The following is a 26,358-nucleotide window of genomic DNA, read 5'->3' as shown; positions in this document are numbered from 1 at the left end:
TTCCATCACTTTTTATAACTGTAACAAGATTCTAAGTATCACTTTTGTTTTTTTCTTTGATTGACATTAGTTCATAAAAACTCTCCCCTGTATCTGTGTAGCTTTCTTATGTGCTACTTTTAATAACTATGTAGAGTTGCTTCAGGTTTTACACTGTGGTTTACTTAATCTTTTCCAATCTTTAGGTATTTTTTTCCAAGTTTTTTATTTGTTCTAATATTACGTGGTAAAGAGCATGGATTGGAGTCTACTGACTCAGCACAAACCTTAACCCTGTCGCTTAAATATATAGTTGTATACCTTGGTCAAGTGAATTTATGTCTGAGAATTTCAGATTTCTCATCTATAATAGTTGCCTCATAGAATTGAAGAATCAAATGAGATAATGCATTTAAAGCACAGCTTTCTGGCATGATAATAAATGCTCAGTAAACATCTACTAGTAAGATATGTTTTATTTCTGTCATTAATTATTATAATTTTCTTTCTAAGGTGATAATATACATAATTATGTGCAGCCTTTTTTTTTTTTTTAAGTCACTTCCTTGGATTGTATATTCTAAAATAGAATATACAAATCAAAGGGTGCTACAACAAATTACTTTTTGCCCAGTTGATAACCTGGCAGACAGAGGTGTAATCTGGTGTGTCACCAACAGTGTAAGATTTCCTTTATGATCCCATCAATATAAGATTTGAATGTATTTTTGCATACCTAAAACTTGTGAGGTATTTTGTCTTGCATTTTTATAACTATGAAGAGTTATGAGTGTTTTATCACATATTTGTTTTAAATTTATTCCTGTTTTGTGAGCTATACCTTTATTATATATTTGCTCCAGATTGTTGCTTTTAATTTTAATTCCGTTTTTTTTATTATGATATTTAAAATTTTTGTCATCGAACTCATCAACTTTTGTCATGTATACTCTCTCCTGTTGCTTTAGTACCTGGAAAATTGTTATCTTTTAACAACTACAATGAATATATGGTCCTTGATAGTTTTTAAAAAATTATTAAATAATGCTTTTTTCTTTCCCACATGGTATTTTACTTGGTTTTATATTAAATTTTTAAAAAATATTTGCTTTCTTTAGAATCTCTCCTATCTTCCAATAGTTATTTTTCTATTTTAACCCAATATCTTTCCATTTTATAATTAACTCTTTATATTGTCTTTTAATATTTATTAAGGACTGTCTTTTCTCCCATCATTTTTTTTTCCTTTCTAATTTATTCTTTGGTAAGAAGGCTTTATCTTTTTGTATACTTTCATATTTCTATGTGCATTTTATTATTGCTTTGAAATTTTACAAATATTTTGATCAATGCTAACCCGTAACCATACGCATCTATCAATTGATTTAGGCAGGGTTGACTCCTTACTATATATAGCCTTTCCAACATGATACAGTGCTTCATTCTTTTTCCTCTGGCGTGTCAGTGTTTAATTTTCCTACTTTTTGTGTAAGCTCCCATTAGATTACTTGCCGAGAGTTTTTATTTTTTATTTTTTTATGGTTGTTGATGAGCTTTATTTTGTGCGTCATTTGTTCTTGCATGAATTGATAGTGCAAACTTTTCTGCACAGTTGTATGATTTTACTCTAGTAGTATTTAGTAACTTACCAGAAGCATCAGAAAGTCAATGTTAGGATTTTGTCAGGCATGTGTCAGAAAAGGGCAAGGAATAAGAACATAAAGAATAGACAAGATGTGAACCAGGAAATAAAAACTACATAGGAACATTAACTCAGAAAGGGGTTGGTAAATAAGAGACGACATAAAGAGATACTAGAAGTCCAGTTGAGGTTGAATTAGGAGCTATAAAGCATAATGTAGGAGAGGAAGACCAGGTGTGTAAAATTCTATCATTAATGAAGCAGAATGTCCTGAATTTCATAGCTGAGAATAATTAGAAAAGGTATGAACCTCAGGAGCATTGGATTTCACAAAAGGACAAAGAGTAATGCTTTGAAATAGTTTTGAGAAGCAAGGAGGAGACCACACTTACCTTGACACTGATGTAAGTGGGATACGAGGAAACTAGTATTCTCTTGGAGAGTGCTGTCAGGCCCTCAAGGGAGACCGGGAGTGTAGTAAGGAAAGTGGGGAAGATCTGTGCAGTAGGAGTCCTGAGGTCCCAATGAAAAGATTCAGGAAAGTGAGAAGGAGTGAGAGAAAGGATGATAATATAATAGATTACCCTACTCTGCTCAATTATGTAAAAGCAAGATTTTTTTATGAATAACCTTTCATATAATTCGTTGATACCTAGGCAACATGTTTTGCTGTCTTATACTTATTTCTTTTTCAAATTTGTTTATTAAAACATAGGTAGCTTCTAGTTTATTATAGTTAAGCTCCACAAGATTGTAAATTAGTCATTGGAAATTCAGATAATTGGCAGGATTCCAGACTATGCCACATAAAGCTATTTAATTCATTTTCTATATGTGTCTGATACAATGCTTAACACTTGGAAAGTTGCTCAGTAAATGTTAGTTTCTCTCAATATACAACTTAAGCCACTTTATAACTATATTTCTATGAGGAAAGATTTTAGAATTTAAATACAGTAAGAACAGATACTATCCAAGCTCAATAATAATGATAACAGTAACTTATACCGTTTATTGATTTCTTAACTGTGTACTAGGTACTCTAAGTACTTTTAATATTAATTCCTTATTTAGTGTTCAATAATTCTATAGACATTGCTATTGCCATTTTAGAAATGAAGAAACTAAGACCTGTGTTCACAGGCAGTAAGTGGTAGATCTCTCTGACTCTACTGAAGGTATCAAATACATGCCACTCCTCTGATGTACCATTAGTCATTACTAACCATCTCAGTACTTGTTCCCACTGAACCAGCCTCAGAATTCTTGTCAACACAGTGTTGCTAGCTGACAGTATTAGTTGTCAGAGTCGGTATGCTAGATGTAACCCGTTCACGCCTTTGTTCAGTGGTCTCCTATGCCACTAGTGGTGGTTCCTGTGTTTTAGACAAAGATATCCAACAGGGCATGAAGCTGAAGAAGTTGATAGGTAGGAGCCTCTAAGTCAAATTCCTGAAATAATTTATAGTTTCACTAGTTCCTTGTCACTCACTTGTCTTTCTCCTAAGAATTTCATAGATAGCCTGCCTAAGACTGTGGTATAAACAGAAATGTGAGAGAAAATCTCAACTCAGATATTCATTAGCCATTTGATCTTAGTAAAGAAGTTATTCTGAGCCTAATTTTCCTCATCTTTAAAAGGAGAAGTATCTATTTAACAAGATAACTTTAAGAACAATATAATCTGTAGTCCTTTATAAGTTCCCTCACTTCCTAGCATATCCTAATACAGTGGCTTTTCAAATCTTGTACTCTGATACTCTTTCTATTTGAGTATTTGTTGTTGTTGGAGGGTAGGGTGATACCTAGCAAATTGACTTCACAATCCACGAGTGAATTGAGACTTGCTGTTTGGAAAACTGTCCTAATCTTATCTCCCTCCACATCCCCTTCCACCATTGTAAGCACCTATTTTCCTTCCCACTGCCAATACCCAATCTCCGTGACCAAGGTTTTTCTCCATTGCAAATTGGTTAACCTGTTGGACAGAACATAGATTCAAAGCTTTTCTCCTTGCTCCGAAAGATAGTATGTAGTACCTCTGAAATTTTCTAAGGTTCTTAATTGAAATTTCATATAGTTTAACTGTTAGGAATGAATAAAATGGGTGGTTAGAACAGGAGAAATAATCTTAGACTATATGGGCAGAGAATATATTAATACAACCAGTATGGTAGATCCTTGGAGCAAGAGAGATGATTTATTTAAATTCAGAAAATTGACTAGACTTAAGTTTTGTGTGCATTTTTTTAAAATAAGGAAATGCCCTGAAGGGTTTGTTACACTCCTGACTGCTGTTGTCTATTCCCATAAGTGCTGATTTAGTGGGTCTCAAGTGGGGCCCAAGAATTTCCATTTCTAACAGGCTCCCAAGTCATGCTGATGTTGGTATAGGAACCACACTTTGAGAACCACTGGCTTAGAGGATCCCTCAGCCCACCGAGGTTAATACATAACCCATTTTGTAGAAACACGGATTTGTGGTTTTCCCTCTTTCTTTTTATCCCCCTCGTGGTCAGTGTGGAAGAGAGTAAATTGTGGAGGTAGTGGGTAGCCACATTATATTAACTAAAACTAAAGGTATTTCTTAATATAAAGATAGGGGACAAGTCGATGACATATTAGCTCTTGCCATTGGAGAGCGGTTTAATTATTGTAACTGTGATGTAGAAATTATTTCAAATTGGTAATTTATAACCTTGAGTTTCCCTCTCTAGTGAAATTTGACTTCTATCCTTTCAAAGAGTCTATTAGAAAAATATTACATAAAAACAAGATGTTTCACTGGTAGTCAAATTTTTTAAAGGTGGGGGGGGGAGAGAGAGAGAGAGAGAGAGAGAGAGAGTGTGTGTGTGTGTGTGTGTGTGTGTGTGTGTGTTTACTTAAGGATTTACAGAGAATACCATGGTTGTCTTCAGTGTATCCCCTTAGTTCCTTATAGGAAGAAGGTTATCAGGACTTGGGGAATTAACATTTTTATCAGTAAAGTATTTCTTCTTAATTCAAATGTGGATTAATAAATGATTGTTTTAAATAACAGCATGCCTAATTTTTTTGTTGCTAAACTTGTTTATTGCCAGATAAACAGTGATTACCATTCAACCTACTGAGTAATAGCCTTTTTTTATATATGTGTTCTCAGTACACTCAGAAGAAGCCTTGTTTTTATTGGCGACCTGTTATTACCGCTCAGGAAAGGCATATAAAGCGTATCGACTCTTGAAAGGACACAGTTGTACTACACCGCAATGTAAATACCTGCTTGCAAAATGTTGTGTTGATCTCAGCAAGTAAGTTTTTAAAATCTTTTCTGATTTTGTTCCTACTTACATTGTAGAATTTTGGATAAAATTCGTTTGATAGTTTAAAGTCTGATTGACTCCGTTTCTCCCCTTTTTTGGTAGTAGAGATTTGTCTGTTTCAGTAACTTTTGGAATGTTTATACTATTGCCTATGACATTACTATTTTTGTTATGGAAAGATTTCATTGTTATGGTAATAAATAATAGAATTTAACTCTGGAGAAACTTAAGTTATAATTACTTCCTATCCAAGTGTTCTTTCCTTTCTTTTGCTTTCTTTGTTAGACTAATTGGATTAAGCCTGAAAACCTATTTACCAATTCACCTGAGATTAATGCTCCCTTGTATCTAGGCAGTTGTGTAATTATTTGCCTTTCAAGATTATTCTGTTTGGGAACCACTGCTCCTGCCCCTTTGAAGCAATGGAGAATACCTCTTTCGCACCTTATAATTATAAAACCAAATCAGCTGTCCCAATTCTGAATTCAGACGTAGTTAGAGGTATCTGTAATTATGTTCTATTAAACTTATTTTCTATGTTGTAAGAGATAGAATAATGGTAAAAGTAATAGATAATTGTGGAAGCCTGTATGTGTATTTAGTTTGTAGTTTTATAGTGAAAGGATACAAATAAGTCTCATAAAGTCTCCACAGTTCAATAAATATTTCATTTGTCCAGTGTCTAATTGATGACTTTTAAATTAAAGCTTGCTACAATATCTATAACATTTGTTACTGAATTACTTTTACTACAAATATTCTGATGTTAAATTCTGAAAAATCTATTTATCTAATTTATCAGTTTCTTAAGCCAATTCTCAAATTAGATATTCTTATAAAAATTTATAGTTTTTAAAAAATTTTCGTTGGCAGTAAAGGGATTTTAGATATTAAATTTTATGTATAAATGCACTAGAGGGTTTTCTACATGAGGATTTGGAAAAAACTTCAAGATACAAACCATTATAAATTCTAATATATTAAAAATATATACTGAAGTCAGGCAGATTTTTTTCTTTGGGGGACATTTGTGATTTTCTATATCAAGGAAACAAATGATATATAAGAAGAGATGAAGTGTTACTCAGATTTCATTTATAAACCTAAAAATGACAGGCCATTAAGTATACCATTTTTAATTAAAGTATGTTAATCTTACTTAATTTGCTTGCAAATTTCTATTTCAAGGAATTATAGAACTAAGAAGGGTCACCACATCTGTTAATGAAAAATCATTCATATTTTCCCCCCAGTATAATGGTCTTCCCTTTCTTTTGACATGAGTAATGTGTGTGTTGTTCAGAGGAGATTTGTATATACATAGACTAAATTTAACTGATTATATTTTTAAAAGCAAGACTGGAATTTTAAGATCATAAATGCCCAGTGTCCCTAATGATTCTAAGTACAAGTTTATTTGATATTCTAAAGATATCATGAAGTTTTTACTTTACCTATCTCTCTATTAAGAGGTTCATTGGTAATGAAGAATGTCTTTACACTCAGACCTTTTTATATTGACTTTTTTTAATCTGTAAATTTGTGTTTTAAAGGCTTGCAGAAGGGGAACAGATCTTATCTGGTGGGGTGTTTAACAAACAAAAAAGCCATGATGATATTGTTACTGAGTTTGGTGATTCAGCTTGCTTTACTCTTTCATTGTTGGGACATGTATATTGGTAAGTAATCAATTGAATTGCCAAAAAATTGTTGCCAATACTAGAATGCTTTGTGCTTTTAAAAACCTTTGTTGATCTGTGTTTATCAAATAGCACTTGGCTGAGTAGTATAGTCTTCTAGTTCCATGACTTTCTTGAACCTGTGAAATTGTAGAGATGTTGGCCCGATTTTTGACCATCCACTTTATGTTAATGATAATCGCGACAGCAGCACTACCTAATAGTTGAGTGTACTTGTGGGTTTTTTTTTACCTCGTTTGAGGAGACTATCTTCATGTGATCCACTGAGGAAAAGAAGAGAGTGAAATTTTTTCTCTAATATTTAAATATCACTGCTATTCCTTAGAAAGAGACTCAAAGTCAATTTCCAGTAATTAGCAGTTCCCATCTAGTATCTCAGTAATAATTTTGAGGTGTGTCAGTGGTTTTGCAAATAATTTCGAAATTTATTCACATTTATTTAAATATAGTCTTTAAAAAGCAAGTGAGAGTGAATTCCGAGTTATCACTATGATAATATTTTTCTCACTGATTTTTATTCTGGCATAGTCTTTGAGCTGGGGACTAGGGGGTAGAGATATAATTAGGTAACAGGAGTTGTTTGCCCTTGGGAATGTATCACACATCATAAGTTGCATATCATGGGAGAAATGGCTGAGGATTGCTTGTCTAAAGGATTAGGATAGCGGCTATTTTAAGATAAATTAAGGCAGATTTAATAGTAGTTTTTTAAAAACCTTGAAAATGTCTTTTTGAATAGAATAAATTAGCTAAATTTGGGAGCTCATTTTCAGATGATATCACTCTTGAGAATGGGAGTAAGTAAAAATATATCAATCGCTTTATTTATCTTAATCAAAGGACTTAGAGTAATGAATTTAGTTCATGCAACTATGATTCTTGACATTTATTTAAGAAACTTTGAGGTCTGTCTGCCTTCATGGCTAGAAACAGTGCTTGGTACTGGGAATGTAAAGATAAATAACACAGTCTCTGCCTTCAGAGTTTATAATAGTGTAGAGGTGCTAAGCAGTAAGTTGGTAAGTTTTTATCATCACAATGAAAGCACTGCTATAACATTTTAGCAGTATTTTGTTCAAATGAAATGTTGAGTACTTGCCTGCTTAAGAGGAGGGGTAAGATGGTTAAGTAGGAAAGACTTGATAAAGTTTTATTTTTTTGAATTCTCAATAATAAAACTAGAAACTAGAAAGTTAATTAGAAAATGGGCAAAATACTTGAGTGGACACTTTACTGTAGAGGATATATGAATAGTAAATAAGCACATGAAAAGATATACCAAATCATTAGCCATTTATTTAAGGAAAGGTAAATTAAAACCACCATTAGAAGCCACTACATACATATTAGAATGGCTACAATAAAAACTGTTATCAACAATACCAAGTCTCATGGACGTGGACAATAGACGAGTGGTTACCAGAAGGGAGCGGGGAGGTCGATGGGGTAAAGGGGGTGAAATATGTGGTGACAGACAGAAATCTAACTATGGGAAGTGAACATACAGTGTAAATATATACACACCTTACTATTAAGATGTACAGCTGAACTGATTGGATTTTGCTAATCAATGTCACCATAAAAAATAAATTAATTAAAAAAAAAAATACCAAGTCCTAGCGAGGATGCAGAGCCACGGGATTTCTTACACATTGCTGATGGGAATGTAAAATGATACTCATACATAAATGTTGACAGCAGCTTTTTCTGTAAAATCCCAAAAGTGGAGTCAACCGAAATTCAGTGGGTGAATGGATAAACAAACTACATACAATGGGCTACAATTCAGCAATAAAGCAGAACACACTATTGATAAATACAATAACTTGGATGCATTATGGCAAGTGAAAAAGCCAATTGCAAAAGTTTACATACTAAATGATTCCATTTATATAGCATTGATATGAGAAAATTATAGTGATAGAGACAGATCATTAGTTCTCAGAGGTTAGAGCTAGGGTGAGATTGTGGCTATGAAAAGAGAGCTGAAGGACTTTCTTTTGGATGTTTAAATAGTTCTATATCCTGATTGTGGTGGTGGTTATACAAATCTATACATGTGATACAGTTTTATAAAACTATATACAGAAACAAATGAGTGCGTGATAAACTGCTGAAATCCAAATAGTCTGTAGTTTGGTTTACAATATTATACTACTGTCAGTTTCCCAGTTTTGATAATTGTACTATGGTTATGTCGGATGTTAATGAGGGATGCTGGGTATAGGGTACCTGGGAATACTACTATTTTTAAAACTTCTGTGAGTGTAAAGTTTTTCAAAATAAAGTCTAATAAAACAAAATAAAGTGTTTAAAATTTTTTTAAAATGCTGTATATGTATTACTAATTACTTTAAAGCAAGATTATTAAATGTTTTTGAAGTTATAGTTGAATCAGGTCCTAAGCATGAAGAAGGAAGGTGTTTTCCCCCCTCTTCAGAGGAGTAAGGATGAATTTTTTTCTTTAATTCTTCATAAACATTAAAAGCTTCAATATCTAATGGGAGACAATCCTGCTCCAAAAACTGGCTTTGCGTTTCAACCATCATATGCCTCTCCTGTGACCAAAATTGTACCCAGTAATCTAGATACATAGGTGTTATATAGTTTTATAGCTACAGCTTGTTAGGTTATCTTATTATTTTCAGTATTTTGGTAGATACTTTATTGATCTTTTTGTCTACAATAGCATATCAGACTTCTATGTTTAGAACACAGCTGATATTAAGTCTAGTTTTTAAATTAATCTGTTTCTTCCCAATACCCTCTAAATAATTTTTTACCCCAATTATTTGGGAAACTCCTTTCTGGGCTTTAGTAGAAAGTCCATGTAAAGTTGGAATACTCTAAGCAGATTAATTAATTTTTTTAAATATCTTTTTCCCTTTTTATCTCTCTATTGAATGAATAATTAGAGATTTAGCTCACAGATTAGATTGCTATAATTCCACTTGGCTTCTTCCCCAGCTAGCTCCTATGTTATTTATACATACATCTATATCTATCTCTGTGTATATATGTGTGTATCTAATCTTAGCAGGCACTAATTTTGTTTTAAATTTCTTCTGTTTTATAGTCTGCTTATCAGATCATGGCTTATAAAAATTAGCCTTGCCAGGTTATCAAAGTTGAAAAGAATTTTCCTTTTGCTAAAGTAAAAAGAAAATAAAATTTAAGTAGTACTGAAGAAGAGGATTTTCATCACAAAGGATCACCTGATACATTTTCAGAATATTTTTCCTTGAATAGATTGTTTTATCTTTGCTTAAATCAGTTTGTCCACCACTTTTCCGGCCATTAAATAATTCATACACTCTGTTCCATGCATTTTTAAAACTTATAATAAAAGTGTCTTTTATATTACACCATGTAAGCAAAGGCTAAATAAAAGAAACAAGGGGACTATTAACACGAATTAGTTTAGGTGAGAAGCAATTAGAACTTTTGGAAGCTTGAGATAATCCTAAAACATTGAGATTTCACTTTTTATTTTCCTTTTCCTGGCCTTAAGCTAAAAGTTCCCAAGCATTGATTTGCCACTTTCCACTCCTGCTGCTTTGAAAAATATGTCCTTTTTATGTCTCCTCTTCATTTCCTATTCTTGTTACCCTTCATTCCTTGGTAAATGATTACATAATTCTTGTGACAATTATTTTTCCATTAACAGGTTTCATAGAAAGAGTTTTAGGTATAGACTTCAATAAAACTTACTTATATTTTCTGAAAGTCTACTGTCTGCTCCTGCTTTCCTCTTTGTCCATGTGTTTATTGGATCAAATTAGGCAGGTGTAGGAAGCTAGATATCTGTCAGCTGGTGGTACTTTCTTATCTTTAGTACATCGTTATTTTAGTTTCTACTCATTCGCAAAATTTGGAAGTAAGGCAAACTAATATCCAGTTCCCCAAGGAGGCCTTCTTTACAGTTCTCTGAGATTATACTGATAGCACATAAACAGATTATGATAGTTTCATTTTGGGGTTCTTTTGAAAACCTTGGTTAGATGCCATCTAGTCCTTCATAAAACCTTTGAGTTTTGTGAAGAATTACTGTATCTCAATTTTTTTCCATTAGACAATTAAGAATTTCAACCTCAGACCAGATAATTAATATTATTTACCTGAACGCTCCAGTGAGTCTTACTAACCCTCAACCCCATCCTCCCTCCCATTTAAAAACTGGGGAGGTAACAATGCTAGTCTAATAATTTCCAGATTGTTCCAAGAAAGTCGTAATATTTAAGAACACAATCATAATTTATTTGTTAGCATTCCTTTCCATTCCTATACTGATTTCTTTCACCTAACTTTTGACATGAACTGCCCTAATAGTGATTGGAGGATGGTAAGAAGGGGAAATTGGTGGTCTAGGGAAGGCTCAAGAGTGTTCTCAGAACTTTATAAGACTTACCACACATTTCTTTATAAGTGTTTTGGATTTTGTAGCTTGTCTAATCTCTTCGTTTGTCTTTACAGCAAGACAGATCGGCTTGCCAAAGGATCAGAATGTTACCAAAAGAGCCTTAGTTTAAATCCTTTCCTCTGGTCCCCCTTTGAATCATTATGTGAAATAGGTAGGTTTGTAGAGGTGGCATGGGGAGGGTTCCCCCATTTCCTCTTTTTTTCTCCCCCTGCTTAATTTTTGAAAAGCGATACAAATTATCCATAAGAAAAATATTTTTCAAAGCTAAAGGTTGTTAAAATTGAGATAAAAAATAAGGTGGAATCATATTTCAGGAATAATGTGGCTTTTCTTGTGTCCTAGAATGAGTCGTATTATGAGTATAACACTAGCCAAAACAAAATAGCTTTCTGGATAAGAAATAAATAGAATCAATCCCCAAAGCAGAAACTGTTATATAAATAAAACCTGGAAAATATGGGGAAAGAGTGTATCAGTGTACGTGCTCTAGGATGCATAAAGGATCATTTTAAAACACTGTCATGTCTGTGTACGTGGAAGTGCTTAAAATTTGCTGTAATATCTACTGGGTTTCAACTCTACCCTCACTTCTTACCTTGAGCAAAATGAGATCTGGATCTTTGCTTTGTGCTATAAAATAGAAATCTGCATTTTCCTGTGACTTATTATATTTAAAATCAGTGTCATTGCAGTTTTGTTTATTTCCTAAATTTACAGTTTTATCTTAGGAGTAAACTTTTGCAGTAAATTGATGGATGGGCTTTGGGGAGGTAAATTTGAAACAGACAGGAGAACTTTAAAACTCTGGTTAAGGAGTTATTTGCACTGTTTTATTTTAATTGTTTTTCTTTTTACATTAAACCTCGTTTACTCAGAACTTTTTTTTTCCTTTCACAGGTGAAAAGCCAGATCCTGACCAAACATTTAAATTAACATCTTTACATAACTTTAGCAACTGTCTGCCCAACTCCTGCACAACAGTAGTATCTAATCATAATTTATCTCACAGACAGCCTGAGACAGTTCTTACGGAAACACCCCAGGACACAATTGTAAGTGTATCATACGCTAGTATTCAAAATATCATGAAAACTAAAAAGGATGATCTGAACTAAATAATGTATTGTAAATGACATGGTAGAAATTTTCTGTTTCAGGAATTAAACAGACTGAATTTAGAATCTTCCAATTCAAAGTATTCCTTGAATACAGATTCCTCAGTATCTTATATTGATTCAGCTGTAATTTCACCAGATACTGTCCCTCTTGGAACAGGAACTTCCATATTATCTAAACAGGTTCAAAATAAACCAAAAACTGGTCGAAGCTTATTAGGAGGACCAGCTGCTCTTAGCCCATTAACCCCAAGGTAAGACAAAAGATAGTTTAAAATGTGTTATAATATTAAATGATCTTATAATAATTCATATTATTAGTAATATAAATTTATATGAATAGCAGCTTCTAAATCCTTATTGAAATAGAGGCATTTAATAAGTCAATACTGGATCTATTCTGTTTTCAGAAAATGAAGTAAAATAATATAGTACCTATGATAAAAATAATTAAATATTAGAGAAAATTTAAAACTCTTAAATGTGCCTTATTCAGCTAGTGTATACATTAAAAGATATTGTCTTTATGGCTGTGTATCAGTGAATAGCAATGAACCTCTTGAAATGTTGGAATGCCTATGATACAATCAGAGCTATAGCAGCGGTTGTTGTTAAAGTGCTGGTTTCCAAAACATGGAGGAGGGAATGACACCCATCAATATGAAATATTTTGTCAAAGTTATTAGATGTGTATGTATGTATAAAGGCAGGAACCCAGCCCTGAGGACACATCTTCAAACGTATCTAAATAAAATGTTATATGCTAGAACAGGGCCAGAGATCTACTAAAATAGCATAACCATGAAATTACAACTCAGTGAATCCAAAAATGAATCAGTGATCTCTAGAGACATTTTTTTCTGTAGTAGCATCTAAATCCCGTAAATTCCAGGAATTTGAAGTAATTCGATCATTTAGAACTTAGCCTTTGTAAAGGCCACTCTTCTTTATATCTAATAAATCTCTTGAGATCAGTAGTTACTGCTCAATTTAGTCTTGTCTCATTGTTTTTTTGTTTTGTTTTGTTTGTTTTTTTAATTTTAGTTTTGGTGGGTGGAATAGTCTACATTCGCAGCTTATTTTTAATCTGCCCCTTAGATCCTCACTGCCCCCAAGACTGATTTGCCATTCTCTTCCTTTTAGACCTTCTAATTTAAGTATACTGCTGCTTTATATATGCCTTGATGACTTTTTGACACCTTGATTTCAACCTCTTCTCAGTTTTGGGATTTTGCCATTAGAAACCCCAAGTCCTGGAGATGGATCCTATTTACAAAACTACACTAATACATCTTCTGTAATTGACGTGCCACCCACCGGAGCCCCTTCAAAAAAGGTATTTTCTATGTAACATATAGTTTGGGTATTGATGAAAGAAATTAAAGTTCCAATCTGTTAAAGGAATTTCAGGGAGACTCTAACTTTATATTATCATTGTTGCCTTAGAGTTATTGATCTGAATATAAAAGGTTATCATCGTCATAGCCTCCTGGTTATGGTTGGAGACACAAAATTGGTTGCTCTTTCGGCCACATAAGATTATACCTCACAAGTATAGTTTATTTCAGCATAGCATATTCAGATTTTTACTTTTAATTTTCTTTTTTTATAAAATTAAGATTGTTTCTTTGACTATAAGAAATTATACATGCCATTGTTTTTAATTGTCCCTACCACCATTTGTTTTTAATTATACTAACATTAAAATGAAAAAAAGATTGATTCACATAAAGCCAGCTATTTCTAATAGTAAAATTCTTATGGTGTATCCTAATAGGTGTGTAGTAAATTTATAGTAAATATGTAATAAAATGAAAAATACTTGACAGTATTCTTAAAAATATATTGTAACAAGTTTTGAAGCTCTTTTTATAATGTTCTTTTATAATGGTCTGCGGCAGTAGAGGCTAGAGTGCCATTTGTTTACAAGATATCTGTGGTGCAGAGTTTCTTCTGTGAGAATTAAATTAGGTTATGTGTGTAAAATGCCATTTGCCGTGCTTAATAAATATTTAAGAAATCGAAGCTAAATAAGTCTTATTAGTCTAGTATGTGGAATGACTAATATAGCCCCCTTACGTTCCTAAAGACATGTTTCATCTTGTCGTTTTTACTCTTTTACTCCGGAACTTCCATAAAGTCTGTAAAATATGATTTTCTGTTTTAGCTCCTTAATCAGTGACAAAGGAACTCCAAGAGTGGTAAAAAGGGACCACAAAGTAGTTAACGTGTAGATTATTTTAAATGTGATTTCTGAAAGTTGGCAACTACCAACTATTATATTGTTATGAGAATTAAATATAATTGTGGAAGTTATTATAGTTATGAGGAGGCATAGTAGTAGCATGGTGGGGGAAATAAGCCAAAACCAGGCAAACCACCTCAGTCAAAGACAAGTTAGGCATTGAAGAGGTATATGATTTCAGTGCCAGGTAATAAAAGCCACTGCTGTCTCATCCTCTGCTGCCTGTGTTCTCTTCTCAACCTATTACAAGACATTCTTAGAAAAGCTGGACTTTTAGGTTTGTATGCAGTATCAGCTCAAAATAGCAAACCGAGTAGTGAGCGCAGTACATAGTTAGTTCTTTGTTAAATAAGGAAGGTCCAATATTGACTTTAAGTTTTGTCCCTTGGGTGAATATAGAAGGAAGAGGAGGAAGAAGTATAAAGTTTTATTTTGAGGTGGTGGTAGATTAGGTGAAAATATTCAGTGGATAGTTAATCATAGAGGAAAGAATATGGCCTAGTAATAGAAATAATAATTAAAGCTGTTAAAATGGCCAGCTCTCCTAGGGAAAGAGAGAGTAGTTAAGGAATACAATTAGTGGAAGGAAGAGGTGTTAGCAAATGAAATGGTAAGACAAATAATAAAGGTACTATACTATTCTGGAAGTTATACATGAGTTTCAAAAAGAGGAGATGGTCAGTGATGGCGAGTGTCGGAAAAGCTAAAATAAGGCTCATATCTGATGAGAAAATGATTGTTAGTGATTATTTGTAATGCACAGTTTGAGAATTATGTATAGTGACTATGAAAGTAGCAGTCAAGTTTTGAAGAAAATTATCTGGTAGTAAAAATATTTTAAATATCTACTAATACAATAGTCATAGATCACTTTATAGTGAAGATAAGTGAGAAAATGAATAGAAATAAGGTGATAAATTAGAGAAGACAGAAAGGGACAAGCAAAGTTTTCTTTCCCCCTCCAAGGGAGGAGAGACTGGTTAATGAAAGATAGAATACACTGGAAAGAAATATTAATTCTAAGAGCAGTATCCTTAGAATCTGAAAATAATTGGATAATTTCTTTTTTGATATACTCCTCTGCTATAGGTTTTCCCCACTATCCGAAAGTAGAGTATTCATGAAACCTTTGTAAGCCAAACTGGCTTAAAGCAAGAAACAGTCACCATTCATATATGGAAAAAATTTGAGCATTTTTAGACCCCAAATTCAGCATATGCACAATGTCTTTATTTCGTTCACCAGAATTGAAACACTTAATTACATCCAGTTTTTCACTAAGCATAATATCTTAACGAGCTCTCTTAGGCTCTTCTTATACTTTAGGACACATCTTATAACAGATGCACAAAATTAAACGAGATAAAGCACAGATGCTCACAGACACATTTCAAAGCTATGGTAGCTGATGCTGAGATGCTGAGTGTAGTTCCCAGGGAGGGAGCTTGGCGATGCTGCTGTCATGCTGGGGCACATGATGCCTCTGTACCAGCTCACTGCAAAAGAGACGCTGAACACTATTTGCTTTCCACCTTTTTTCATAAAAGGGAAAATCCTCTTCAGGTTTCTTTTGGTTAGTAAAAACAGGTACTAATGTAGGTATTTTGAAAAAGCAAAGTAGTGTAACACAAACATTCAAAAAGTGGGGGATACCTATATAGAACTGTTTTTACTAAGGGCCAAAGACAGAATATAAAATATTGTATTATTATTTTTTATGTATACTAAGTTAAATCATAAATCTTGAGACTATAACAGTCTTAAAATTCTTCAGCACTTAGATATATAATAAATGGCTTTCAGGAAATTTGAGCCTTTTTTTAGAAACTAAAGTGAAAGATGAAAGGGTAAGATAAAGATAAAAATACTAAGGTTAAAATGTGGAAGTAGTCTGATGTTCATTCTAATATAACATTGATAATGACATTAATAGTTCGTGTTTTCAGATGGCAGTGTGTGTTATGAAATCTTGCACGCAATAGGGAAAATGAAGATGGAAGCAGCACAGTGTCTTTTATCATTTATAACACAATTTATAATTTCATAAACCTTAGACTTTTTGTGTTTTACAGTCTGTTGCCAGAATCGGCCAAACTGGAACAAAGTCTGTCTTCTCGCAGAGTGGAAATAGTCGAGAGGTGACTCCAGTTCTCGTTGCACAAACACAAAGTTCTGGCCCACAAACAAGGTATTTGTTATGGTATTTGATATTGTTCAGTTTTTCTTGCCTTAATATGCTTATATTTCAATTTAGGCAGGTTTTGACTCTCCCAAGAATTCTAGAGTGACTATTATAAATTTTGAGTTTGTCCAATTTGAGACTTCTAACTTATTAAAAAAACTAGTTTAATTTTTAATTGAGTATTATAATGCAAATCAAGATAAGAATTAGCTAAAATATTTTTTAGTTTACTCTGATTGTCTCGTGAATTTGTTTAAACTCGGTATTTTGAACACTCCAAAATAATTTTCTTTTTTACACCACCTTCTCCATTGGTCAAGTACAGATAGGTTTTATTCTCCCCTTCCCATATTATACATTTTTATAAACATGATAAAACTAATCTTCCAGTAAATCTTCAAATAACGAATCCATTTCCATACAGAAACGGTGTTAAATAGGATTTATTTTCCTGTTCAAGGACTCAAAACTAAATTATAGCTAATATTTTAAAAGGAAGATACTCTGTCTCCTAATATAGTGAACGTGTACCATAAGTCTTAAAACAGCCACACATGTGCATATACCTTGATTATATAAAAGGCCTCTATATTTCTAAAATGTCAAGATGGTGGGTGTCTTCATGAGTGCCAGCTTGAAAGATAGGTGACAGTAATTTCACGGGGCTCCGTTATAAGGAGCCTGAGACCTTCTATAGGGCAATGTGTGATATAGGCTGAATATATGCTAATCCTAAAGAATATTTAAACAATTTATTGAATTATACATTTTACTTAAAACTAAACAAGTAATGTATAAATATATTATAATGAGCATCAACCAGTAATAATTTTGTGATTTTTGTATTACTGATTCCATTTTCTCTCCTTTATTGCCTATGTTAAGTTAATTTTCTACAGCTACCGGAACAAAGCATTACAAACTAAATGGCTTAAAGCCAGAGAAATTTATTTACTCACAGTTCTAGACACTGTAATCCAAAATTAAGGTTTTGACAGGGCCATACAACCTCTGAAGCCTCTAGAGGGGGATCTTTCCTTTCTCTTTCAGCTTCTGGTAGCCCTAGGCATTCCTTAGTTTGTGGTAGCATGATTTAGTATCAGCCTCTGTCTCCATGTGGCCATCTTCCCTGTGCGTCTCTGTGTTCAGATTTACCTCTTCTTTTAAGGACATCGTACTCTTGAATTACGGACCACCCTAGTGACCTCATCTTAACTTGATTATAGCTGCAAAGACCCTATTTCCAAATAAGATCACATTCACGGGTCCTGGGGGTGAGACGTTCAACATATCTTTTTGGAGATATAATTCAACCTGTAACATTGCTTTATTAAATTGCTACTCTTTATTTTGTCATCCTGAAACTGGGGGTCCATCATGAGTCACTTCATTAGCATAAACTCAGGTGTGGTCCCAGGGCCCACCATTAATAATAACGATGTTCCTATCTCTTGGGAAACTAAGGATTTAGAAGCTTCCTCCTGAGAACCTGGGACAGAGACAAGGTAAAACACTCAAATACCTGCACTGGCCAGTTTGGACTGAAGACTCTAGGGAAGCCTTCTATGGATCTTTAGAGTTCCTCTCTTTGTAACTCTTTCCTTTCGGGTACCCTGACCTGCAAATTCTAGCTGCCTTGGCCTCCCTGAATTCTTAGCACACGGAGACCACTGAGCTGTGTTTGTGTTCTTCCCTGCGCTGCATCCTCAGAACTCTCCAGGCATGTGCTGCCCTCTCTCCAATGTCTGAAAACACTGTTTCATATGTTTTGTTCAGTATTACAGTTTAAGATGGGAAAATAAATCTGGTCTATATCACTTCTCATAATTGGCAGAAGTCTACTATTTAAAAAATTGTGGGTTTTTCGTTAATTTGTTTTTGAGTTTTTTTGGAGATGGTTAGAATAACATAGTACTCTCAGCTAAATCACCCAAGAAGGTTTGTGTCATCATTTTCTACACATACTGCTATCCTCTAAAAATCATTTCTATAATCTTTCCAGGCCATTTTTTAATAACTACTAGGACATTCCATATTTTATTACAAAGCCATAAAAGGATGCCATTTACAAAAACTTTGTTTAAAAAGTGTTTAATATAACAGCACACAATCACATTAGTACGTTGGGAGAGCCCGATTACAAATCTAAACAGTCTGATTCTGGTGCACACACCTTTCATTGTCAAATTCCTAGTTAAACAGAGGCGATCTATAAAAATAGACACGTTTTATATGGCATAACCAATGTTTCGAACTCGGTATCCTGCTTCATTTTTCTGGTGCCTTTCAGACTTAGAGCATTTTTTTTTTCCTTTTTGTCAAATTGCCCTTTGGAACTAACAGAACCTGGTGAAAATTATAAAATAGAAAGAGCTTGTCTTCTTTAACCCCCCAACTCCAGAACCCTCTTAATTATTTTCACTACTATCCTGAGATTGATATTGCCTTCCTTCAGGCTTCTGTCTTTTTAAAGCAATCTCAGCATCTTTTCAGGCTTGTTCTACATATAAACTGATCCATGCTATGAAGTTATTCCCTCCCACTTCTCAGACTGAACTTTTTTCTATAATTAGGTAATCTTATTGACAAAATGTAATTCACATGTGTTGTATAAATGACACATAACTGTTCCTAATAATTAAAGGAAAATGAATTAGTTTCTGGAAAAGGTAAAACTATGGAGACAGTATAAAATCAATGGATGCCAGAGGTTGGAGGGAGAGGGTTAATAGGCAAAGCACAGAGGACTTTTAGGGTGGTGAAAATATTCTGTATGATATCATAATGATGGGTACATGTCATTATACATTAGTCCAAACCCATAGAACGCACAATAACAAGAGTGAACTCTAATGTGAACTGTGGACTTTAGATGATTATAAAGTGTCAGAGCAGGATCATCAGCTGTGACAATTGTCCTACTCTGGGGGATGTTGATGATGGAGGCTGCGCATGTGGGAGGGCAGAGAATACATGGGAAATCTCTGTGCCTTCCCCTCAATTTTGTTGTAAATCTTAAACTGTTCTTTAAAATAGCCTTAATTTTAAAATTTATCATTAAAAAAATTAATCATTCAACCCAAATGACCTCACTTGCTAAAATCCCTACATTGTGCTTCTGCCTTTTGAAAGGATTAAAGACAACCTGGGTATTTCTTTATGTACTGCTCAGCATCTCTTTTCAGTAACCTCTTTGACCCAAACTCATGTAACTTTTAGGATTTCCCATAAACTGTATAAACTGTAAATACTTTACTCCATAGACTCTCCTACTCTCAATTAGATAATTTTAGGTTTTAAGTTTACTTGCTTTCTAAGAATGGAATTTTTGTATCTTGAGGGGTTGCCTTTAAAGTCAAAAATGTATCCAAGTGATTGTTAGATTCCTTTTGCTCTATAAATCTTGATGTATCTGTCTGAATGTACAGGGAAGTAAATTCTCAAGTCAGTTGTTCTGGTGGAATTTGTTGGCAAATATCCCTGCACTGAGACTGTCTGTGTCCAACTGTCTTTTCCTTTTTCTCTAATTTGCTATAGTTTCAAATGAGGGCTAGAGAAAATTGGTTTATAGATGTGTTAACCATTTATTGACCTAGAATTTTTATGTGGATTGTTTTAAGTTCAAAGTAGCAATTTCAAATAGAGGGAAGATCTGTAATAATCTTCATTATTTTATGGTAACACAAATAGTTTTTAAATCTGCGTTTTCATAGACGAGAAAAGGACTAACCAAACTCATCAACTTTAGAGTGCAAACATGTTGAATGCATATTTTTCAAATTACCTGAATTGAAGTGATAGTTAATAAATGGAGTTTTTTTAAAAGTCTACTTTTTCACTTATTTGAGGAATCTGAGTAATAAAAAGAACTAATCAAAAACACACTCGCAAATGTACAGGACAATCTGGAGACGGCCAAAGAGACGGGGAGTTGAGGGGCTGGGAGAAAGGGATGAAGGGCTAATGAAGTACAAATTCGTAGTTGATAGATAGTCATGGGGATAAGGAGTATGGCATAAGGAAAGCAGTCAGCAGTAATACAATGGCTGAGTGGAGAGCAGATGGGCCATAGAGTAATCAGAGGGATTATTTCATAAAGCTATGTAAATGTCTGACCAGTGTACTGTATACTTGAAAGTAATAATAAAATAAAATGCTAAAGAAAAGTCTACTTTTATAATTTCTTTTAGTACAACTCCTCAGGTATTGAGCCCCACTATCACATCTCCCCCAAATGCACTGCCTCGAAGAAGTTCACGACTTTTTACTAGTGACAGTTCTACAACCAAGGTAATTTAAAGATTTCTGCATGTCACATTTACCTAATGCATCCCCCTCTAAAATTTCTGGTCACTGATGACACAATCTCTAATAAGTGGATTAAGTAACTGTTTAAAACTTTTTTAATTTGGAGGGTCATCTATAGCGTTTGTAAATTTTCTCAGTCCTTTAATAAATAACATTGTCGAAATGACAAAATTGTGGTGGAATGCAAATCAGTGATTATTAGGAGTTTTAGGGTCAGGAGAGGTGTGACTATGAAAGCACGGCACAAGGGAATTTCTTTGTGTTCTGGTAGAACAGTCCTGTATCTTTATTGTGGCAGTTGATTACACTGTGATTCAAACATGATAAAATTCATGGAACTGCGCACACCAAAAAATGAAGGTGCATTTAAAAACCGATGAAATCCAAATAAGATCTGTAGTTTGGTTGATAGTATTGTACCATTTCCAGTTTCCTGGATTTGATGATACGCTATGGTTATAGCAGATATTATCATTGGTGAAAATTGGGGGAAGAATAAATGGAAATTTTCTGTGTTCTTTGCACAATTGGAGCACCTCATTATGCCTCTGGTAAATTTTCTTGGTCCATTGACAAATATTATAGACAGTTTTTTATCCTGACATATACAGATTAACAGTTTTATACCATCAAATATGATGCTCAGAGACAATTAGGTAGTATTGCATCCGCTTATGTTCTTATTTTTAAATAATGAATGAAAGCGATATAATTTCAGGAAAGAGCAATATTTAATGCTAATTTAACTTAAATGTTCTATTAATATGATTTATTTTCAGAATTATTTCATTTGAAATTAATGACTTTAAAGACTTGTCTTTATAAAATTTCTTCTGAGAAAAATATACCTGGGTAAAAGACTGTGCATTTATTTTTATCTGATATCTGAGAAAGGGTTGGGGGAATGTCTAAAATCCATGAGTGTAACCCGTGCGGGGCTTTCCTGCTTTTTATAGGAGAATAGCAAAAAATTAAAAATGAAGTTTCCACCTAAAATCCCAAACAGAAAAACAAAAAGTAAAACTAATAAAGGAGGAATAACTCAACCTAACATAAATGATAGCCTGGAAATTACAAAATTGGACTCTTCCATCATTTCAGAAGGAAAAATCTCCACAATCACACCTCAGATCCAGGCATTTAATCTACAGAAAGCAGCAGCAGGTCTGTTCTAAATGTTTAATATCTTCTTTATATTTTATTTTATTTGCATATTTTAAATAAATTTCTTTATGTTCATTTAAGTGCCTTTCAGTTTTTCTAGATACATGTTGCAATTTTTAATGAATTATTTCATAGTTAGCCTTCCTAGAATACCAAACTGTTTTATTATGTTTTTCTCCTTTGTTTACTACATTTTTTTCTCCTAGAAGGTTTGATGAGCCTTCTTCGTGAAATGGGGAAAGGTTATTTAGCTTTGTGTTCATACAACTGCAAAGAAGCTATAAATATCTTGAGCCACCTACCTTCTCATCACTACAATACTGGCTGGGTATTGTGCCAAATTGGAAGGGCCTATTTTGAACTTTCAGAGTATATGCAAGTAAGTATAGAAAACAGTTATATATCACTTTCTACAGATAATTTAAATTTAATTAAAATATCTGTGCTTGAGAAGGATAGGTCTAAAAGGTCAATACTTATTATGTAATGTCTTTGTATTTATTTTCTTGGTATTTATAATTTATAAATAGTTCTTTCTTGTGGTAAGAGGCGAGCAATTTAAATTCTTTGGGGGTTACTCGAGATATATTTATAGAGAATCCAAGTCATCCATACATTCGTATGTGGAACATTTGTACTCTACTTATTTGGATCTGAAGATATCTATTTACCATGTAATAGATATCGACAGAATTCTTTCTATATTCAGAGTTCTTACGGGGTGAATTTTTGCCATTTAATACATTTTATAAATTCAAGGGATGCTATGATGAAAATTGTATGTAGTTGAGAACACAGTGTGCTTATCATAAGGCTTTTATCCTTTTAATTTTAATGACATTCGTTGCTTAAGTTATTATTTATACCAGAAAAGGAGAAAATAATTAACCTGAAGCCAAAGAAAAGTCTGATTTTCAACTTAAATTTTTTCCCCAGTTCTCCTTCCAAAGCATTTTCTCCTCTCACCCTCTAAACTTAAAAAAAGAAAAAGGAAAAAAAAAAACACGCTGCATATTAATAAAATTTCTCTAATATAAACAAATAAAGTTACTTTTTTGGCCTATTTACTTTCAGTTCATTTTTTCAGTGTGTATGAGAGTGCATGTATGTCCTAGCGAAAGTCTTTTCTAGACTTCGATACAGGTAGAGAGATCGTTTCTTGTCTTCATAGAGGTTACATTCTAGTTCTGCTAAAAGTCAGATTGTAAGCCAATAAATGTATAAAGACAGGGAGCAGTAAGTCATAGGAAGAAAAAGTGAATCATGGTAAGAAAATTAGGGGACAGTGAAATATGGTGCTATTTTTTAAAAAGCATGCTCAGAAAAAGAAGGCCACTCCTTCCTTTATGAACCATGCAAAGGTCTAGGGGTAAAATGTTCTTCCAGGTAGAGAAAAAAGGAAGAAGATACTTGTTCATGTAATTTGTATAGTAAAGAAAAAAGAGTTGTAGATGGAAAGCCTTGTTCATTGCTAGAATATCCAGGTTTGGATCACGGTCCTTTACTGATATACAGGTAAAAGTTGTGTTTGGCAAAGTCACTGAGAGAAAATAGCATAGATGATAGAGACTTTGTTCATCCCTTTTGCAATCAAAACAAAGTTGCGACAAACACAGAGCAAACATCAAGTAAAGTTGCCTAGGATCTCGATGAACAGAATCATTACAACTAGGAAGAGAAATAATTAATCAACCTGCAATGTAGAAGGTAGGAGAGGGTGAAGACGCGAGGCTGCCTGGTCCTGAGCGGCTGAGTGGGACAGAGGCTGTGACAGCTGCAGATGCCTCTTAAAGAGGTCATGTCCACGAGTGGACTCTGGCAGTGACGGACCTGCTTTTTCTGAGCACCAGCACCGGGTAGGCTGTATGGGGAGCACCAGGGACCTACAGGGGACACTGAGTTGTCGGAGTGAGGGCTGGAGGCAAGGCTCTCTCCTGGGAAGTGCTAGTGCTATTCATTGTTCCTCTGTTGAACCTTCTCCTGCCCCCCTGTGTATGGACACAGCGTGGCTATAGCTGAGAAGTCATTGAACTGGGTGACAAGAGGTCACTCTGCTAAGTTTATACTCCACTTCCCCCAACTCACGCTGCCCGGCCTCCCCCACCCCCAAGCCACATCCATTTCTGTCCTTGGAGAGTCTGGAGAGTCTGGTGCTCCTTGATGAGCACCACCAAAACTCACATTGGTGGCAGCTGGCCTCGGTTTCTGGTGTGGTTTCTTGAGGCAGCTATAAGCACAGCATCTGTGGATTGCTTGCTGAATCATAACAGATGGGCGGGCCCCAGAGGGGCACAGGCTGGGGCTAAACTTAGCCTGCAGCCAAACCCCTTTCAGGACTGTGCCACTGGATACCTGCTACACAAAGCCACGCTAATAAAACTCGGAGGCTTAGGAGCTTTGTTTAGTACATAGAAACAAACAGAGAAAGGCAGCCAAAATGGGAAGACAAAGAAGCAGAAACTATATTAGAGAACAGAACAGAGATCCAGATATAATGGAGTCAAGCAATCTAACAGATGGAGAGGGCAGAACACTGGTTATAAAGATGCTCTATGAACTTAGGGAAGAGTAGATGAATTCAGTGAGAATTTTAACAAAGAGAGAAAAATGGAAATGGAAATTATAAAAGGGAACCAGTCAGAAATGAAGAACACATTATCTGAGATGAAGAGTGTATTGGAATAAACAGAGTGGATAAAGAAGAGGATCAAACCACCGATATAGAAAATGGGGAAGCCAAGGACACTCAATCAGAATGGCAAGAAAAAAGAATCCAAGACTATAATAATAATTTAAGGAGCCTATAGGACACAACTAAATGTAAAATACCCATGTCATAGGGGTACCTGAAGAAAAACAAGAAGTTGAAGAGCTATTTGAAGAAATAATGATGGAAAACTTCTCTAACGTGTTGAAGGAAATAGGCATACAACACAAACCCAGGAAACTCAGAGAGTCCCAAAAAGATGAACCCAAAGAGGCCCACACCAAAACACATCATAATTAAAATGCCAATAGTTAAAGACAGAATCTTAAAAGCACCAGAAAAGCAGTTAGTTGCCTACAAGGGAGCACCCATAAGACCAGCAGCTGATTTCTCAAAAGAAACCATGCAGGGCAGAAGGGCTTAGCACAAAATATTCAACGTGATGAAAACCCAGGATCTACAACCAAGAATGCTTTATCCAGCAAAGCTATCATTTAGAGTCGAAGGACAATTAAAGCGCTTCCCAGACAAAAATAAGCTAAAGGAATTTATCAACACCAAGACAGTATTACAAGAAATGTTGGAGGGACTTCTTTAAGAAGGAAAAAACATGTATCAAAAACAGGAATAAAAAATAGTAATAACTACATTCCTATCAACAAGTACCTCACATGGAAAAGAATTAAGTGCTCCAACCAAAAAATAGAATGACCGAATGGATAAGAAAACAAGACCACTAGATATGCTGCCTACAAGAGACTCATTTCATAATAAAAGACATGCAGACTAAAAAGGAGGAGATGGAAAAAGATATTGCCTTGATGGACCTAGAGGGTATTGCACTAAATGAAATAAGTGAGATAGACAAAAATCAAATAATTTCATGTACATGTGGAATCTAAAGAACAAAATAACAACAAAAATGGAAATAAACTCATAGATAAAGAGAATATTTTGAGGGCTACTTGATGGGATGGGGGTTAGGGGGACAGCAGGAAAGGTCAAAGGGATTAAGAAGTACAAATGGATAGTTACAAAATAGACATGGAGATATAAAGTATAGCATAAGGAAAATAATATTGTAATAAATATTTAACTAAAGAAAGCCTTTATTTCAACTTAATTTTACAAAGGTATATTTTTCCTTCTTGTCTATGCCACAATCATTTCAGAGAAAGCAATAGATTCTGAAAAATTAAAACCAAAAAGCTTCCAAACCCTGTATTTGGCTAGTGGTCACCAATGCCTATTTGAAAAACTTATCGATATAACTTTTAAGAGATTTCAGGGAAGTTAATAATCATCAAGCTGTCCCAGATAGTAGATGGTCATTTTCTTAGAATTAAGTTCCTAGTTTTATAAATAGTATTTCCTTTTTTACTATCATCTTCTATTCATTAAGAACAGACTGGAGTATTCCTTAATTCTGAACTTGACGTTGAGAATTTTTAACTTGTTGAGTTGAACTAGGGAACTAATTCATTTTTTATAACCCAAAGTCTCAGACTTCAGGGGGAGAGAAGCACAGTTCTGAGGGCTGTGAGTGTGGTGAGGAAATAATTTGATCTGATAAAAGAGGAGGGACCCTAAATCA

The 26,358-nt window shown here is 34.1% G+C and overlaps 1 protein-coding gene across 5 annotated transcripts in view; it reads left to right on the top strand.

Annotated features, from left to right (window-relative positions):
- Positions 1-26,358, top strand: part of CDC27 (cell division cycle 27) — a 56,216-nt gene that overhangs the window by 14,225 nt on the left and 15,633 nt on the right. For 2 of the 5 annotated variants that reach the window (XM_016139849.2, XM_036222233.1), the window contains exons 3-12: positions 4,764-4,911; positions 6,477-6,602; positions 11,097-11,194; positions 11,941-12,095; positions 12,201-12,412; positions 13,380-13,494; positions 16,476-16,591; positions 20,776-20,875; positions 21,850-22,057; positions 22,267-22,436. In XM_016139849.2, coding sequence (XP_015995335.1) covers positions 4,764-4,911; positions 6,477-6,602; positions 11,097-11,194; positions 11,941-12,095; positions 12,201-12,412; positions 13,380-13,494; positions 16,476-16,591; positions 20,776-20,875; positions 21,850-22,057; positions 22,267-22,436 — 1,448 coding nt within the window. Of the gene's footprint in view, positions 1-4,763; positions 4,912-6,476; positions 6,603-11,096; positions 11,195-11,940; positions 12,096-12,200; positions 12,413-13,379; positions 13,495-16,475; positions 16,592-20,775; positions 20,876-21,849; positions 22,058-22,263; positions 22,437-26,358 lie in introns of all 5 variants that reach the window. The other 3 variants (XM_016139850.2, XM_016139848.2, XM_016139851.2) reach the window with 2 other exon arrangements.

Source organism: Rousettus aegyptiacus, unplaced genomic scaffold (assembly GCF_014176215.1).
Source record: "Rousettus aegyptiacus isolate mRouAeg1 unplaced genomic scaffold, mRouAeg1.p scaffold_m13_p_6, whole genome shotgun sequence".
NCBI classification, from domain to species: Eukaryota; Metazoa; Chordata; class Mammalia; order Chiroptera; family Pteropodidae; genus Rousettus; species Rousettus aegyptiacus.
This window is presented reverse-complemented; position numbering and strand designations above follow the sequence as displayed.